The sequence below is a fragment of the Camelina sativa genome, chromosome 10 (assembly GCF_030686135.1).
Source record: "Camelina sativa cultivar CO46 ecotype springtype chromosome 10, ASM3068613v1".
Taxonomy (NCBI): domain Eukaryota; kingdom Viridiplantae; phylum Streptophyta; class Magnoliopsida; order Brassicales; family Brassicaceae; genus Camelina; species Camelina sativa.
Genome location: NC_141889.1, coordinates 26,273,610 through 26,288,586, shown reverse-complemented (window position 1 = coordinate 26,288,586; position 14,977 = coordinate 26,273,610). Strand labels below are relative to the sequence as shown.

General features: G+C 37.4%; 2 protein-coding genes, 1 non-coding gene and 2 pseudogenes across 4 annotated transcripts; 2 read left to right on the top strand and 3 right to left on the bottom strand.

Annotated features, from left to right (window-relative positions):
• Positions 1-3,356: 3,356 nt before the first annotated feature.
• On the bottom strand, positions 3,357-7,726 carry LOC147937396 (uncharacterized; annotated as a pseudogene).
• A 187-nt stretch (positions 7,727-7,913) lies between these two features.
• On the bottom strand, positions 7,914-9,437 carry LOC104719796 (cysteine-rich repeat secretory protein 57-like). The gene is made up of 2 exons (XM_010437773.3): positions 8,552-9,437; positions 7,914-8,157 (listed from the first exon to the last, which is right to left on the bottom strand). The coding sequence occupies exons 1-2, from the start codon at positions 9,342-9,344 to the stop codon at positions 8,087-8,089; spliced, it is 864 nt and encodes a 287-aa protein (XP_010436075.1). The 5' UTR covers positions 9,345-9,437; the 3' UTR covers positions 7,914-8,086.
• Positions 9,438-10,899: 1,462 nt separating this feature from the next.
• On the bottom strand, positions 10,900-12,228 carry LOC104719795 (uncharacterized). Its single transcript, XM_010437772.3, has 2 exons — positions 11,720-12,228; positions 10,900-11,526 (listed from the first exon to the last, which is right to left on the bottom strand). Exons 1-2 carry the CDS (start codon positions 11,935-11,937, stop codon positions 11,001-11,003), a joined length of 744 nt encoding a protein of 247 aa, XP_010436074.1. The 5' UTR covers positions 11,938-12,228; the 3' UTR covers positions 10,900-11,000.
• Positions 12,119-12,190, top strand: TRNAC-GCA (transfer RNA cysteine (anticodon GCA)). Its single transcript has one exon. It is a non-coding gene; the product is annotated as a tRNA-Cys (tRNA).
• Positions 12,229-12,814: 586 nt separating the features above from the next.
• On the top strand, positions 12,815-14,587 carry LOC104719793 (putative xyloglucan galactosyltransferase GT20 pseudogene; annotated as a pseudogene). The gene has a single exon (XR_015569326.1). The product of XR_015569326.1 is annotated as a putative xyloglucan galactosyltransferase GT20 pseudogene (transcript).
• Positions 14,588-14,977: the final 390 nt, after the last annotated feature.

Sequence of the window (14,977 nt, the reverse complement as noted above, 5' to 3'; positions counted from 1 at the left end):
TTATTATCTTATCGAATTTTGTTATTTTTTTACACTGACCCGACTTGGGACTGACAAAAATTATTAATTTATAGTGTTTATTAATTTATAGAGTATTAATTTATAGAGGTTTTACAGTATAATGTTTAGAATTAATAATTTTAAAATTAATTAATATACAAAATTTATTTCTTTAATCAATAATTTGTTTCTTTAACTAAGAGGGGGTGAATAAGAAGGGTTCACCTAGGCATGACCAAAATTAAACTGTAAACGTATTTTGGACCGTAGCCAGACCGTATCTAACCGTAACCAGACCGTAAATATATGGTTAAATTATATTAACCATAACTGTTAATTAACTGTAACCATATCAAAATTGTTGGTTAACCACATAGTTAAACCGTAATTTGTTAACCGTAACTGTTTCAAAAATATAATAAATATACTAATATTATTTATTTAATATGAATCATATGATATGAAGAAATATGAGTACAGTAAAAGAACATATTAATTATAAATAAATAATATCAATTATATTATATCATCTAATAATATCAACAGTATCATATTATCAAATAATTGTAACCGTATATAACCGTAACCACTTCAACCGGAACCGTATTTAACCGTAACTGTTTAATTCGAAACCGTTTATTAAACGGTTATGGTTAAGGTTAAACAAAATTTCTAACCGTAATCGGTGGATAATTAACTGTAATAGTAATAACCGTAATCATGGTCATGTCTAGGTTCACCCCTAGGGGTGGACCCAAGAATTGTCTAAAAACTATTGAAATGCAAAGTGATAGTATTATTTTTTGCTTTAAGCAAAACAAAATTAAAGCTTGATATTTGAAATTTCAATTTGTTCAAAAAAAAAGAAGTGATTTTTTAAAAATTTCAAAGAATGTAACAAAAGTATATTTAAACTCCGAAAATATTCAAATTTTACAATCTGAAAACGAAACTATATAAGTTTAAAACTGTAAACATATAAAATTAGCAATCCACAAATAGCCATCTATCTCATCCACAAATAGCCATCTATCTTAAAGTACATGTTCATTGTCTCATTGAAATACAAATAACTACACAAATAGCCAACGACTCTAATCGATTGAACAATGACGTTGGTGTTGACACCTCATTTAAAATCCATAGCCAATGAAAACATTTCAATTAATACAACTAAGATTTCTAAACCAATGAAAAACTGTGTGTCACTAGGCATGTCAATTAGGCCCAAAGTCCAGAGGCTGGCTCTGCTCGGCCCGGTCTTAAAAACACCAGGTTCGGACTAAAATATATGTCTAGAAAAATCGGGTCTTTAAACATAGATGATTATATTGATTAAGTTGAGTTTAGTGAATATAGATGAGCTATTTAAATTTTGATTGATTTGTTTTATATTGCACCTTTAAACATTGCTTTTTAAGACATATTATAAACTAACTTATAAGTTTGAATTTTTGATCCGTAAGATAAACCCGGAAAAGCCTGAAAAGTCTTGTAGCCCTGTTAAAGGCGGGTAGGGCTTTGAAATATAGGCTTGAAAATATTTTGGACCAGGCCGAGAAGGGCTCAAATATATGCGGTTTTTGCGGATTTTGGGCCGGATCGGGCCGAGCCAGCCCGATTGACACCTCTATATGCCACATCACGTTGTCATTCACTTCATAGACCTTTTCCAACATAATAAAAAAAAATGCGACGACTCTAATCGTTTGTTCTTCTCCTTCACATTATAAGACTGCTCTTGAATTCAGTTAGAGAGAAGAAACAAAAAAAAATGTCACAAAGTTTTGCCTTCAATAAAACAAACATAAAGAGAAGAAAACGCTCGACTCATGCGGCACGAGACATGGAAGAATCATAGGTCATTGTTAAAGAGGCAAAGCAATCTTACCAAATTCACCTTTGATTAATCTGAACAAAAATTTCATCAAAATCTACAGATTCTGAAATCAAATTCTCCGGTTATCAAGAACTCTTTGGAAGAAGAAGCAAGGTTAAAAATTAGGATAGGGAAGAAATTTGAAAATATAGAATAGAGAGAGAGAAGGAGAAAAGAGAGAGAGAAACGCATAGTGATATGAAGAAGAAGGAAGAAGAGAAGAGAGACATAGAGATATCAATTCCTCAGGTAAGCCCCTGCCTAACCACACAATTGACGTCTGAATATAAAAAATTAAAAATTTCACAAAAGAGCAACTTGAGCATGACAAAGTTAATTAATTTCTTTTAGAATTACAGGTTCAATCGAGTTAAAGATGTCGTTTTCATTCAAGCTTTTAGGGTTGATTCAAGAAGAAATATTAGTGTTTGTGTAAATTGAATCACCTCTTCTTTGTTGACTTAGGTATTAAATGAAAATGATATTGAGCAGATTGCTGCTTTGGATCAGAACATTTTCTTTTTTCAATGTTTAGTACAATACATATTACTTACTACTACTTCTAGAACTCTCTATGTGAAAATTATCATTTTTTATTTTTCTATCAATCTTAGTAAATTTCAAAAGTTTCATCTTTGGTTTATGTCAGATTTATGAGACAAAAGATTGAAGTGGCTAAACCTAAAGTACTATAAGAGATCCATCAAGAACATTTTAAATGAGATCCATCAAGAACATATTAAATGTAGACATCAAAGAGTAATCTGTCTTACTGTTCTAGATGGTTTGTGAGTGAGAAACAAATCAAGAACTAATAGTTTGTAATCCCTAAACTTATTTGATAATAAAATTTAAAATCTATTCAGAAACTAAATTTATGAAAAAAAAAAAACTCAAGTATCATATGATGATGTAAATAATAATAATAAAAAAACACTATTAAAATTATCAAAAACTTATGAATTGATTCCAAATAACATATATGAAATTATGAATCGAGAAAAACAAAACAGAAAAATATAATAAAAATAATATAAAAACAATCATGCGGCGTAGTGCGGATACCAATCTAGTATATATTATAGAACGACAAAAATATGAGTAATAAATATTTTTTAGAAAAATGCATTTACATGACTCTTTTCTTCATAAAAGTTTTTACTAGTCAACATCCGCTAGTTTTTATTTTGTGTATTCGATCTTAAATTGATTATATTTTATATTGATTTGCTATTAATACATATACTTGATAAAATTCCAATATTTTTGTCACTTGAATTTTTTGTTTAATTTATAGTATGGGGAAATTCGGATCATCCCATGAATACGAGTTTTTTTTTTTTTGAATTTAATGTTAAATTATATTCAAAAGAAAAAATACTTTGTTACAACTAGTGCATCTGTTTCAGAATAGAATTAAGAGGAACTTAGACTTCAAAAACCCTGAACTTTGAACGTAAAATCGTTTCTAAAGAAACTAAATATGTGACTGTAACCAGAGCTGAAAAGCTGTTTGAAACCGGTGATCCCCCATTCTCCCAATTGCAAGGAGCTGATCTCGAACCTGTCTGTCCACCCAGCCAATTAAATGTGCAGCAGTAGTTGGCGACTCCCCATGCCTCCTCCCATTGCGTTCTCTCCAGACTGAATACACCGTAGCCTGGAGAACATATCGAATAAGAAACCCTTCTGATCGAGGCAACTGAGATTGAGAAATCCATTAGAATAGACCAATCCGTTGAGAAAGCAGTCTAGAGTAGATTCTTCGCCAAACTGGACCACACATCCGAGACAAACGGACATGAGAAGAAGAGATGGTCACGCATCTCTAAACTCGAGTTGCAGAAAGAACACATTCCCGCAGCCCCACCATTCCACATAATCATACGAGCACCAGTGGATAGACGGTCTTGGACGGCGAGCCACACACAGAAGGAAAACTTTGGTGTACAGTGAGTGAACCAAACCCCCTTATGCCAGGCTACCGTACTCGCTGTGGTTCTAATATGGTTCCACGTATCCGATGTGGAAAACTTGGATCGAAAAACATCATTCTTACCCCGCCATAGAAATTTATCCTCTCCTAATGAGCGTACATCCCTTAGTTGGTACAGGATCTGTTCAACCTCATTGAGCTGATGCCCCTGATGCCGTCTCCGACGACGGTGATCCCATGCTTCCGCTAATTTGCTCTGCCTAGATATCCCCAAGTCAATAATCCCTCTCTCCCCCACTGCCTCCAAGAGATATCCCATGTTCGACCAGCTATCGTACCAAAAAGAAGTAGTCTCACCATTTCCCACTTCGACTTTGCAAAAATCTCGAGCCAAACCCCTGTATTTAAGCAGCTTTTTCCATATCCACGAGCCAAGACTGGTGGTATCCTTCACTGACCAAAAAGAAGCCTGCTTTAGTAAGCTTGAATGAACCCACTGAACCCACAAAGAGTTACCCCTCGAGACCACACGCCAGATTAACTTCAAATAACTCACTGTATTGGCTTCACGTAGAGATCTCAGACCAAGTCCCCCCTCAGCTTTCGGCTTACAAACTGCCTCCCACGACACCTTAGCTTTCTTAGGATTCAAATCAACCCCGGACCAGAGGATTCCCGAGCACATGGAGTCAATAGTCTCCAAACATTTTTTAGGTAGACAGTAAGCACCTAGCCAAAAGTTACAAACACTCCAGAGCATCGAGGATATCAAGTTGAACTGTCCCGCATAAGAGAGATGACGTGTTGTCCACGAACCTATCTGCTTCCAAAGCTGTTCCAGCAAGGGAGAGCAGTCGGCAAGTGTTAGCTGTTTTATGACCAACGACAAGCCTAGATATCGAACCGGCAGACGACCGATGTCAAACGGGATTCGAGCCTCTGGTATAACTGACTCCCCAGCCAAATAGATTGTGGATTTCTCCATACTGATCTTCAACCTTGACATCATAGCAAACTCTGCAAAAACATCAAGAATGCCCATGATAGATCACAGCTTACCGTCCGTTAGAACCATAAGATCATCTGCAAAACTCAAATGCGTGAGACCTAGCTGGCGATACCGTGGATGGTAACCGATCAACCGCTCTCCAGCCGCCTTATCAAGCATTTTTGAAAGGACATCCATGCAGATGACAAACAAATACGGCGATAACGAGCAACCCTGACGGAGGCCTCTAGAGCTTCGAAAATAGCCTGAAAGTTCACCATTCACTTGTACTGAAAAAGAAGCTGTAGATACACAGAGCATCAACCAGTGAATAAATAGTGGGGTGAACTGCATAGCAGAGAGTGTTTTAGCGAGAAACGACCACTGAACCGAGTCGAAAGCTTTGGAAATATCAATCTTGATTGCACATCGACTAGAGATAGAGTCCTTGTGGTAGTCTTTGACCAACTCTGTTGCCAACAACACATTCTCAATCAACAACCTATCTTGAACAAACGCCGACTGATTACTGGAAATAAACTTGGGCAGCACACGCTTCAGCCTATTGGCTGAAACTTTGGAGATCACCTTATATAGCACATTGCAACAAGATATAGGCCTATAATCTTTCATTTGCCTTGCTTCTAATGATTTGGGAATGAGTGCAAGTATAGTAGCGTTAACCCCCTTTGGCAAGAAACCTTTTGCAAAGAAGGACTGAACCGCTAAGACAAACTCCCTTCCAATTAACGGCCAAGTTTCTTTGTAAAACTCCACTGTGTATCCATCAGGTCCAGGGGACTTATCAGAAGGCATAGCAAACAACACTCTCCTTATTTCTTCACCCGACACTTCTTTAGTAAGGGCAAGACAATCCCCTTCAGTGCAACGATAAGGCATCAAACTCGCCATCCCTTCCTCCGTAACACCCTCAAAATCAGAAGGAATATACTGTAAGAACTCACTAAAATGTCGCTCAGCCTCAGCTTTGATGTCCTCAGCCGTGACAGCAACCCGACCATCAAGACCTTGCACTTCCCGAATATTATTTTGTGCTTCCCTCACCTGTGCTGCTCTATGAAACGTTTTATTGTTTCGATATCCCACCTGTAGCCAATGCAACTTGGACTTCTGCTTGAGATATTTTTCCTCCAACCCTGCCAGGAAATCCCAACGCCGATAAGCCTCATTCTCCTCCTCCATAGCCTGCACGGAAGGCTGCAGCAAGTTGGCTTGTTGCTTACGGCACAAAGTGTCCAGAGCTGCTTTAGTATTCTTAACAAGATTCCCCATTCGCATCTTAGCCAGACTGCGTAGACGGGGTTCGAGCCCTTTTAACTTCTTCGAGAAACGAAACAGAGTGGAAGTTGACAAAAACAGAGGTTCTGTGCCGTTCCAGTAGTCAGCCACTAAAGGCCTAAACTCCTCCATTTCAGTCAAAGCATTCACAAATTTGAAAGGTCGTCGTTTGGTAAACGGAGCAGCCTCCCCACAGACCATGAGTCGACAGTAGAGATGATCTGAATAGTCGCCTGCCTCAAACACAGTATAACTCTGCGAGAAAACATTCCCCCACGCAACATTCACCATCACACGATCCAGTTTCTTAAGGATCAAATCATTTTCCCTCTTATTGCACCAAGTAAACAAGGACCATGGAAGGTCATGTCCGCTAAAGAACAGGAGTTAATCACTGCTTGAAAGTCCCGCATGCCCGCTGTGATCATCGGACTATCATCAACACGAGAGTGCTCAGCCATATCAAGTGTTTCATTGAAATCTCCCAATATAACCCAAGGTTTATTACAAATAAAGGAGATGCATAGTGATCCCTTATCTCTTGCCACAACTGCTTCGGTGCCTCCTCTGTGTGGAGAGCATACACGAAAGAGCAAAAGAACTCCTCCTCTAAATTATCCAACTTAACAGAGCAAGTAATGAGCTGTTCGCTTTTAAAGAAAGGATCAACCCTTACATTCTCCTTCCAGAGCACCCAAATGCGCCCCCTGCTACTATGTTCATAATTTGTCAACACTGACCAACCGGGAAACAACTTCCTCCACAGCTTCTCTGCTTTTGATTCCTTCACCCTAGTCTCCAACAAGCACCAAACTGAAAATTACTCCTCGCAACCCATTCGTTGATAACGGAATGTTTAGACGTCTTATTTAAACCACGAACATTCCAAGAGAACCCTGGCATTAAGGTTTGGAGTGTGGCTTCCTACCCGGAATCCTAGGCTGGTCCCTAGTCGAATTAGTAGGAAGAGTAGATACTGTTTTCTGAGCCGTTTTGTCCCTCGAAGGAGATAAGTACGCATAGGGACCTCCCCCTGTGAGTTCTGCGAAACCTGCGGTTTATCAGTCTCCTGGGGCTTGACTGTAGTTTGAGCAACCACAACAGTCGACCTAGAGTCGACTACTGCATGTGCATCCTGATTCTCATCTGGAACTTCCCCCAAAGCAGAGAAGGAGTTTTTCAAAAGAGAGACTCCCGCCACCAATGTCATATCTTTTATTTTCCCAGGACTCCCTCGAGTCGACTTAGGCGTGATCCAAAGCTCTTGTCCCGGTTTCTCTACACTAACTGGAGGCACACTCCCCTTATCCGTGCCACCCACAGCGGGAGCCAACTCTGACTGTTCTGCAAGTTCGACAACTGCAGTCTCTGCATTATCTTTAAGTTGAGATTTGGGAGGGCTGCTATGTTGAGCCGCACTTGAGCCAGGATCTTGTTGCTCTGCGACAACCACCGCAACAGATAAACAAGTTGCACTAAGGTGACCCCATTTCTGACAACATCCACATCGTGGATGAAACCAAGGGTAGCTATAACTGATTGTAAACTCCAACTCCCCCTCTTCCTCACCGGCAAAACAAAACTCCTTCGGCAGATCCTTTACATTGTCTTCTAAGCCGTCCATAGTATATACAGTTCAAAAAATTTACATTGTTTTTCGGAAAGATCCGTCAGTGATTATTATACAATTTCAAACATCCTTATATTAGTAGTACGTGTGTGATATTTTTAATATTACACACTTCTGATGATATTTCTAAACCGAGTTATTTGTTGGTCTGCTCCTAGTTAATATATAGTCCAAAATCAAATGAATTAAAAACACAAATCATTATTAAAAAAAGGGACAAGCAAGCCTTACACAATAAGACATACGCATGGCGCATTATTAACGGAAACAATAGTTATATGTATTGCTCTTTGCAAAAATTCAAATGGAAACTAGAAGCAAGCCTTTTTCTCAATATTGTAATTTTAAATCTGACTATAAACCGAAAAGTGCAAACACCGAAGCGGCCGCACCAAGAACCATTCCCCCAAATATTCTGTTATTTCCTGTATAACAAAAACAAAATAATCCAAACATTACGAGATTGACAAAAAAAAAAAAAAAGAGATTGACCATATAATGCTAAAAGAACATACAACAGAGAATTAATGTTCTTTACAAAAAAAAATTAGGAGAAGATAAATGTTGCAGTTATTTTGTTCTTTTTTTTTTGTCTTAAATACATTTTATTTCTAAATTATTTGAAAAATAAATCTGATAAGTTGAAACATAAGTTCTATATCAAAAATTTACAAAATTTGTCACAATATATATCCTAATTAGTATATTTGTTTTAGTATACATAACATGTCAAAGGTACGTATATCATCTACTCTATCTAAATAAAAAAGTGTATAACCCATCATTATTTCATAGATACATAGCACTGTATATACTTACCTCTAATCGAGAAGGCACCGCTGTGATTAGGCAACAGTGATGAATTTGAGGTATCAAAACTCACTAAACATTTGGGGGTGAAGATGAAAGCCCAAAGCTGATCACTACAGCAGTGAGTTAGTTCTTGGAACGCAAGTTTCAGACATGTGGTGCAGTTTCCAGGATCCAAATGAGGACTACACTGGACAACAGACTGAAGATCATACTGGTCATCGATCCTAGTTATATCTTGAAGATAATATGGCGTAAACGAAGAAGATAGGAAAGATGATCTAACAATAACTTCTCCCATTTTGTCAGACAACCTCTGCTCAAATTTACCATATGATTTGGGTATTGGATCGGTCGAAGACCAAAAGGTATTAGGCTTCGTCTCTAAGGTGGAGAGGAAAAACTTATCTGAGTATCGAACCATACAAGAGAAGTAGTAAATGATTGCTTCTCGATGGTTAGTACAGTTTTTAGCAATCTCGATTGTTGCACTCTTGACGCATGCATTGCAGCTTGTTCTGTTGACATCTCCAATGCAGAAGAACATTCCATGGACTGTGTCTGAAGCTAGACCTGTCGTGAGGTTGTAGTAGTTAGCGAATGATGATTGGTTACTAAGAGTGGAGAGAAGAGTTTTGAGATTTGTGTTGTAAGTTGTGCTGTTGCTAGTGGTGTTTCTGGATGCTTTGTTGCAGAAAGTTTCCATGTGCTCGGATTCAGAGACAGCTTGGTTAATGGTGAACAAGAGGCAGAAGAGAGAAGATAAGCAGAAGAGAGTAGAGAGTTTCTTTGTTGTTGCCATGATTTAAAACTCTTTAGGGGTTTATGAGATCAATGAAGAAGAAGAAGAAGAAGAAGAAGAAGAAGAAGAGAGGGTCATTGATATATAGAGATTAGATCAGAGACAGAGAGAAGGTCGTTGATTAGATTTAAGCAAGTTTATTTGTATTATTAATTCGTTCTTTTATTCAATGAGTAATTGGTCTTCGTTTGTTTTTTTTTCGTTTTTGTGTAAGTTAACTAATAGTACTACTTCGTCTTTTTATAATTCAATTTCTTACTACTTCGTCTTTTTACAATTCAATTTCTTACTACTTCGTCTTTTTATAATTCGATTCTCCCAAGATTGAGTTGACAAATGACAATGGTGAGAAAAAAAAAATTCAAGTGGGGATTAATTAAGGCCCGGGGACAGATTAATTAAAGAATGACCTTAATGCCAACATATATAATGTAATTATTAGTTACAGTGTTATCTATGAAAAATAATGTAGGAAATGACCTTAAACTAACCAATACTACAACGTAACTAGTACTATTAACATCTTTTTGGGAAAATGTAATGTAAGTAATATTACTATTACCTAGATTAATTAAAAACATAATTAGTCTCAAAATGCATAGATAGAGACTAACGACAAAGCAAACCACTAACATAGCTCCATTGGCAAATGGCAATTTGGCATTGCCTTGATCTTCTTCAAATTTTCTTCAACCTCTCTCTTCTTTGGTCCATTCTTGAGATCATATCTCAACGAGCAATCACGTTGGATTCATCTAACCAGAAGACAGCACATTCGTTGACACTTGACTTAGGAAAAAGACATGTCTTACAACATTTACACTATCTCCACTACCATAAGATAGGGGGTACCTTACAACATTTTTTCTCTTGTTCTCCAATCTTCTTCCTTGATTTGAAAGCCAGAACACCTTCACTTCACCAAACCTCTCTCGATAACTCAGAAAATTTTCTTCACAATCTCTATCGGAAATACAATAGCTTTTTCTTGACGTTTTCTCTTTGTAAGAGACCCTTCTCACATTATAATTCTCAAACTTCTTTGACTTGAACCTCTGAACTTCGGCTACTAATTGGCTTTCCGTAGTGTAGAAACTGATCAATTTTTTTTTTTTTTTTTATCACATACTCACAAAGAGCATCAATATATCTTCAAAAGGGTCTCCTCTTCTCCTCTAATTGAGGTCAAGAATTCCTTTAAGCACTGTGAGATCATCCTTGTGGCCCAATAACCTCTGATACAATGGTGGCTTCTTAATATTTTCTTTTGTTACCTCATGCTCACTCACTCGTTGTTATCTTCATCTTCGTCTTCTTTTTAATCTCATCCTCTTTCTTCCTCTTCACGAAGAGGCCATTGGACCATACAGTCGAAGTAGTACATGATTTCTTCTCAACAGTTTGAACAATTTTTTGCAATCTCGGTTGTTGCGGTCATGATGCAGGTTGCTTTGTGGATCAATTGTGAGATTGTTAAAATAGTTAACGATGACTGATTGGTTGGAAACTATGAGTTTCACTTGTCACAGAGATCATCAAAAAAAACATTTCAAAGTTTAAAGGAACAAGTTGTATATATCAAGACTCATCATTGCATGAAGAACTTCCACAAAAAGGGATAATATTTACTCTACATTTCCAAATATAAAAGACAGATCACAAGAGAAAAGGTATCTTTAAGTTTGTTCTAGAACTCTTGTTAGTCTCAGCTACCTCTTTCATACCTGTCCATGAATTTCTCTTCCTCTTGTTTGATCCACCAACTGTTTTCTCCGCAACACTTTGAGGCTCAATCGGTTTCTTACTCTTGGATTTTCGTATCCTCTTATCCCTATCCAGAGTAAGCATCATTGGCTTCGGTGTATTCACCTCCTCCACCTGATCTTTCTCACTTCTCACAGGTGAAGAAAGCATGTTACTTTGAGGCATTTCTTCATTGATCTTATTAGGACGTGAAGGACGAGGAGCTTTCGGCTTGAAGGGGTAAATCTCTTTCATCTGACCTTTGGCAGTACCTCTCTTAAGGTTCCGGTGAGAACAGAAATTGCAGTGGTAAACTACATTGTTCTGAGGCAAACAGATGTTAGACTTCTTGCACCTGGTGCGTTTCTTCTTCTGCTTAGACGAAACCTTCTCGATTCTGACATTGCAATTGACCCCTGGCTTAAGTATGGTCTCACACCTACAGATCAAAGTTAGAATCATCATTACATTACATTCAAATTCATAAAGATCCTCTTTCGTAAAACATTAAGGAATCCTAAACATAGAACAATGACATTTCAAGATTCTAAACCACAAAAAAAAAAACTAACTAAGCGGCGGTTACAGATTCCAAAATTGTAGTCATGATAAGAAAACCCTAAAAGAGGTACCTTTGGCAAGAGACGAGATCAGGATCAGTAGCTATTCCGGTGGTTTCAATGTCGGCAGCGAGACGTCGACCGAACAAAGAAGCAAGAGAAGGTATCGGAGTATCTCCGGCGGAAGACCAGAGAGCGAGATTTTTTAAGTGATCATGTCTCAGTACGGATTTGAGATTAGGTCCTCCTCCTTGAGTGTTTGTAAGCTTCTTAGCTCCTCGTTTGCCCATCCTTTTGCCGGCGACGGAAACAGAGAAATTATTTTATGAAAAAGAAGATTAACTGCCATAGACGGCTGCAAGCTGAAGAGAAACGAAGAAGATGAAGAAGAAGCGCCGCAACTAGGGGTTTTAACTTTTAAGCAATCAAGTTTTGGAGTTATAACTTATAAATTTTGAAGTCTAAGCAATTGGGTCCATAGCTCAGTGGTAGAGCATTCGACTGCAGATCGAGAGGTCACCGGTTCGAACCCGGTTGGGCCCTTTTTCATCAACATGTTTTTATGTGAGATGTTGAGGAGCAAAGAGAAGAAAAGGAAGAAGTTCGACTAAATTTATGTTTTGTTTGTAATCAGAAAATAGATTGGTTCGTATTAGATTGGAACATTCCAAATCCTTAAATGAAATTTCATATTCAGGTTCTTAAGAGTTAAGTCGTAACTAATTCCCCAAAGTAGGCTATAAGCTGGATGTCTCATCTACCATAAGTATGATGTAACAAAACATACATTGAAGAAAACAGAATTGTGATGTTTGAACAAATCGACTACACACACAATTAATTGTTATGTAGTAAATTTTTTAAGGTGTCTCTATTTATAAAAAAGACGAGACGAGTCCAAACATTCATAATTTTATGATTACTGTTTAATCTTAATTACTCATTGTTTATACAATAATAATACGAACAGTTAATTAGATAACGGATCTTTTGACGAATGAATTCTCCTGACTAATTGAGTTCCAAGAGCACGTTGAAGTGGTAAAAGTGACAACGGTAGAAAATGACCTGAACTCCTGAAAGTGACAATGATAGGTGATTAATTATTTTTATTTTTAGTAAAAAAGTTTTATTTGTTGGTTGAAATAAACTATATTTAAAATCCCCATACGAAGATTTTATTAAAATCCAAAGTGGCAAAGTGAAGAAGTAAGGACCAAAGTCAGAAAATAAAAAATGATAGTATCGGTGGTCTCAAAGATAAAGACAAGAATCATTCTCTTCTTCTTTCTTATTTACCTTTTGTTATCTTTCAACAACTTCCACATCTGTTTCTTCTCTCGGAAGTACAACGATCCTTATTGTATCACGGCCGGTTCTAAACCTGGTTTTCAAATAAGTTCTGAACAAAATGAATCTTTCACCGGAGATAGAGTTTCCGCTGATCACACGAAGATTCTTCGCAGTGGAGATACAAAGGGGTATGATGATGTTCTTGAACAAGAAGACAAACCCAAGAATATTGGTCCAGTTTCTGATCAAGAAGACAAACCCAAGAACAAGGCTGACCTCTATATAGAGGAAGAATACAGCAAATACATCAAACCTAAGAGTGAAGGAGAGAGATATGCGTTAAGGGCAGCCGTCAAGTATCTATACCTACAAAGATCATGGCTAGCTCCGGGAGATGAAAACATCAATAAAACGCTGTCGTGTGAAGGTAAAGGAGTTTATGTTTATGATTTACCGTCGAAATTCAACAGAGATTTGTTGGTAGGGTGCAACGATATACTTCCAAGGGTTAACTTGTGTAGTTACTTCAAGAATGAAGGCTTTGGAGAAGCTATTGAGAATCTTGGCAAAGGTTGGTTTAGAACACACATGTATTCTCTTGAGCCTATCTTACACTCTAGAGTTTTGAAGCATCCTTGTAGGGTTTACAACGAAACCCAAGCTAAGCTCTTCTATGTTCCATACTATGGCGGTTATGATGTTTTGAGATGGCATTATAGGAATGTTTCTGACGATGTTAAAGATCGGTTAGGGATCGAGGTTTTAAAATGGCTTGAATCAAAGGAATCATGGAGGAGAAACGCTGGTAAAGATCATGTGTTTGTTCTAGGAAAAATTACTTGGGATTTTAGGAGAGATAAGGTCCCTTGGGGCTCAAGGTTCCTTGAGCTACAAGAAATGCAAAGCCCTACCAAGCTACTTATCGAAAGACAACCATGGCAGGTCAACGACATCGCCATTCCTCACCCGACCTATTTCCATCCGCAAACAGATGACGATATCACCAGCTGGCAGATCAAGATCGCAAGTAAACCTCGCCGGAATCTAGTTAGCTTCGCAGGAGGTGCAAGATCCGGTAAACCGGATAACATCCGATCAACTCTAATCGAGCAATGCGTGTCTTCAACTTCCAACCAATGTCGGTTCTTGAACTGTACAAACCGAAGCTGCATGAATCCGAAGAATGTTCTTGATTTGTTTCAAGATTCGGAGTTTTGTCTGCAGCCGCCTGGAGATAGCGCAACTAGGAGATCTGTGTTCGACTCACTAATCTCCGGTTGCATTCCAGTGATTTTTACTCCGTATACGGCTTATTACCAGTACGCATGGCATCTTCCTGAGGATCATAGGAGATACTCAGTGTATATAAGCGAACAAGATGTGAAGGAAACGAGAGTAAATGTGGTGGAGATACTGAAGGCAAAGACTCTAAGTGAGAAAGAGAAAATGAGAAGTTACATTATTCATCAGCTTTTGCCTGGTTTGGTCTATGGAGACTCTAACGCTAAGTTTAAAAAGTTCCGAGATGCTTTTGATATCGCTTTTGATAGTTTACTTGAAAAAATCAAACAATCAGAATAAATGTGTGCACAATACATACAATTGAATAAGCAATGGTGAATGGTTTGATCATCATCGGTTCTGAAACCATATATTTTTTATTCACATTTCTATATTGACGTTCAATGATCATTTTTTTCTCTCTCAAATATTTTATTAAAAATGAAAATAATAACATTTGCAAAATTAATATATATGCTAGCATTTGCTTTTTTTTCTTTTTTCAGCATGCATTTGCTAAGCAGCCAAAAATTGGTAAAAATAAACCCCGCTTGTAGAGCAGTACTCGCCTAGTCAAAATGTAGAATGAAATATATATATATATATATATATATATATATATGTCAGCTACCATTATTTTTAAAAAAATTATAAACAAAATCTGAAATAAAAGATATACAATGAGCTTATTCAGAAACGTCACACATATGAGTATACAATATCACGATTAAAACAAATGTCTAACGTTTTCGCAAG

Excerpts from the sequence above, each read along its gene's own strand:
- LOC104719796 (XM_010437773.3), bottom strand. The coding sequence starts at position 9,344 with ATGGCAACAACAAAGAAACTCTCTACTCTCTTCTGCTTATCTTCTCTC. Across the intron at positions 8,158-8,551 it reads CGGTGCCTTCTCGATTAGAG|GAAATAACAGAATATTTGGG; the intron begins GTAAGTATATAC and ends TTTGTTATACAG.
- LOC104719795 (XM_010437772.3), bottom strand. The coding sequence starts at position 11,937 with ATGGGCAAACGAGGAGCTAAGAAGCTTACAAACACTCAAGGAGGAGGA. Across the intron at positions 11,527-11,719 it reads GATCTCGTCTCTTGCCAAAG|GTGTGAGACCATACTTAAGC; the intron begins GTACCTCTTTTA and ends TTTGATCTGTAG.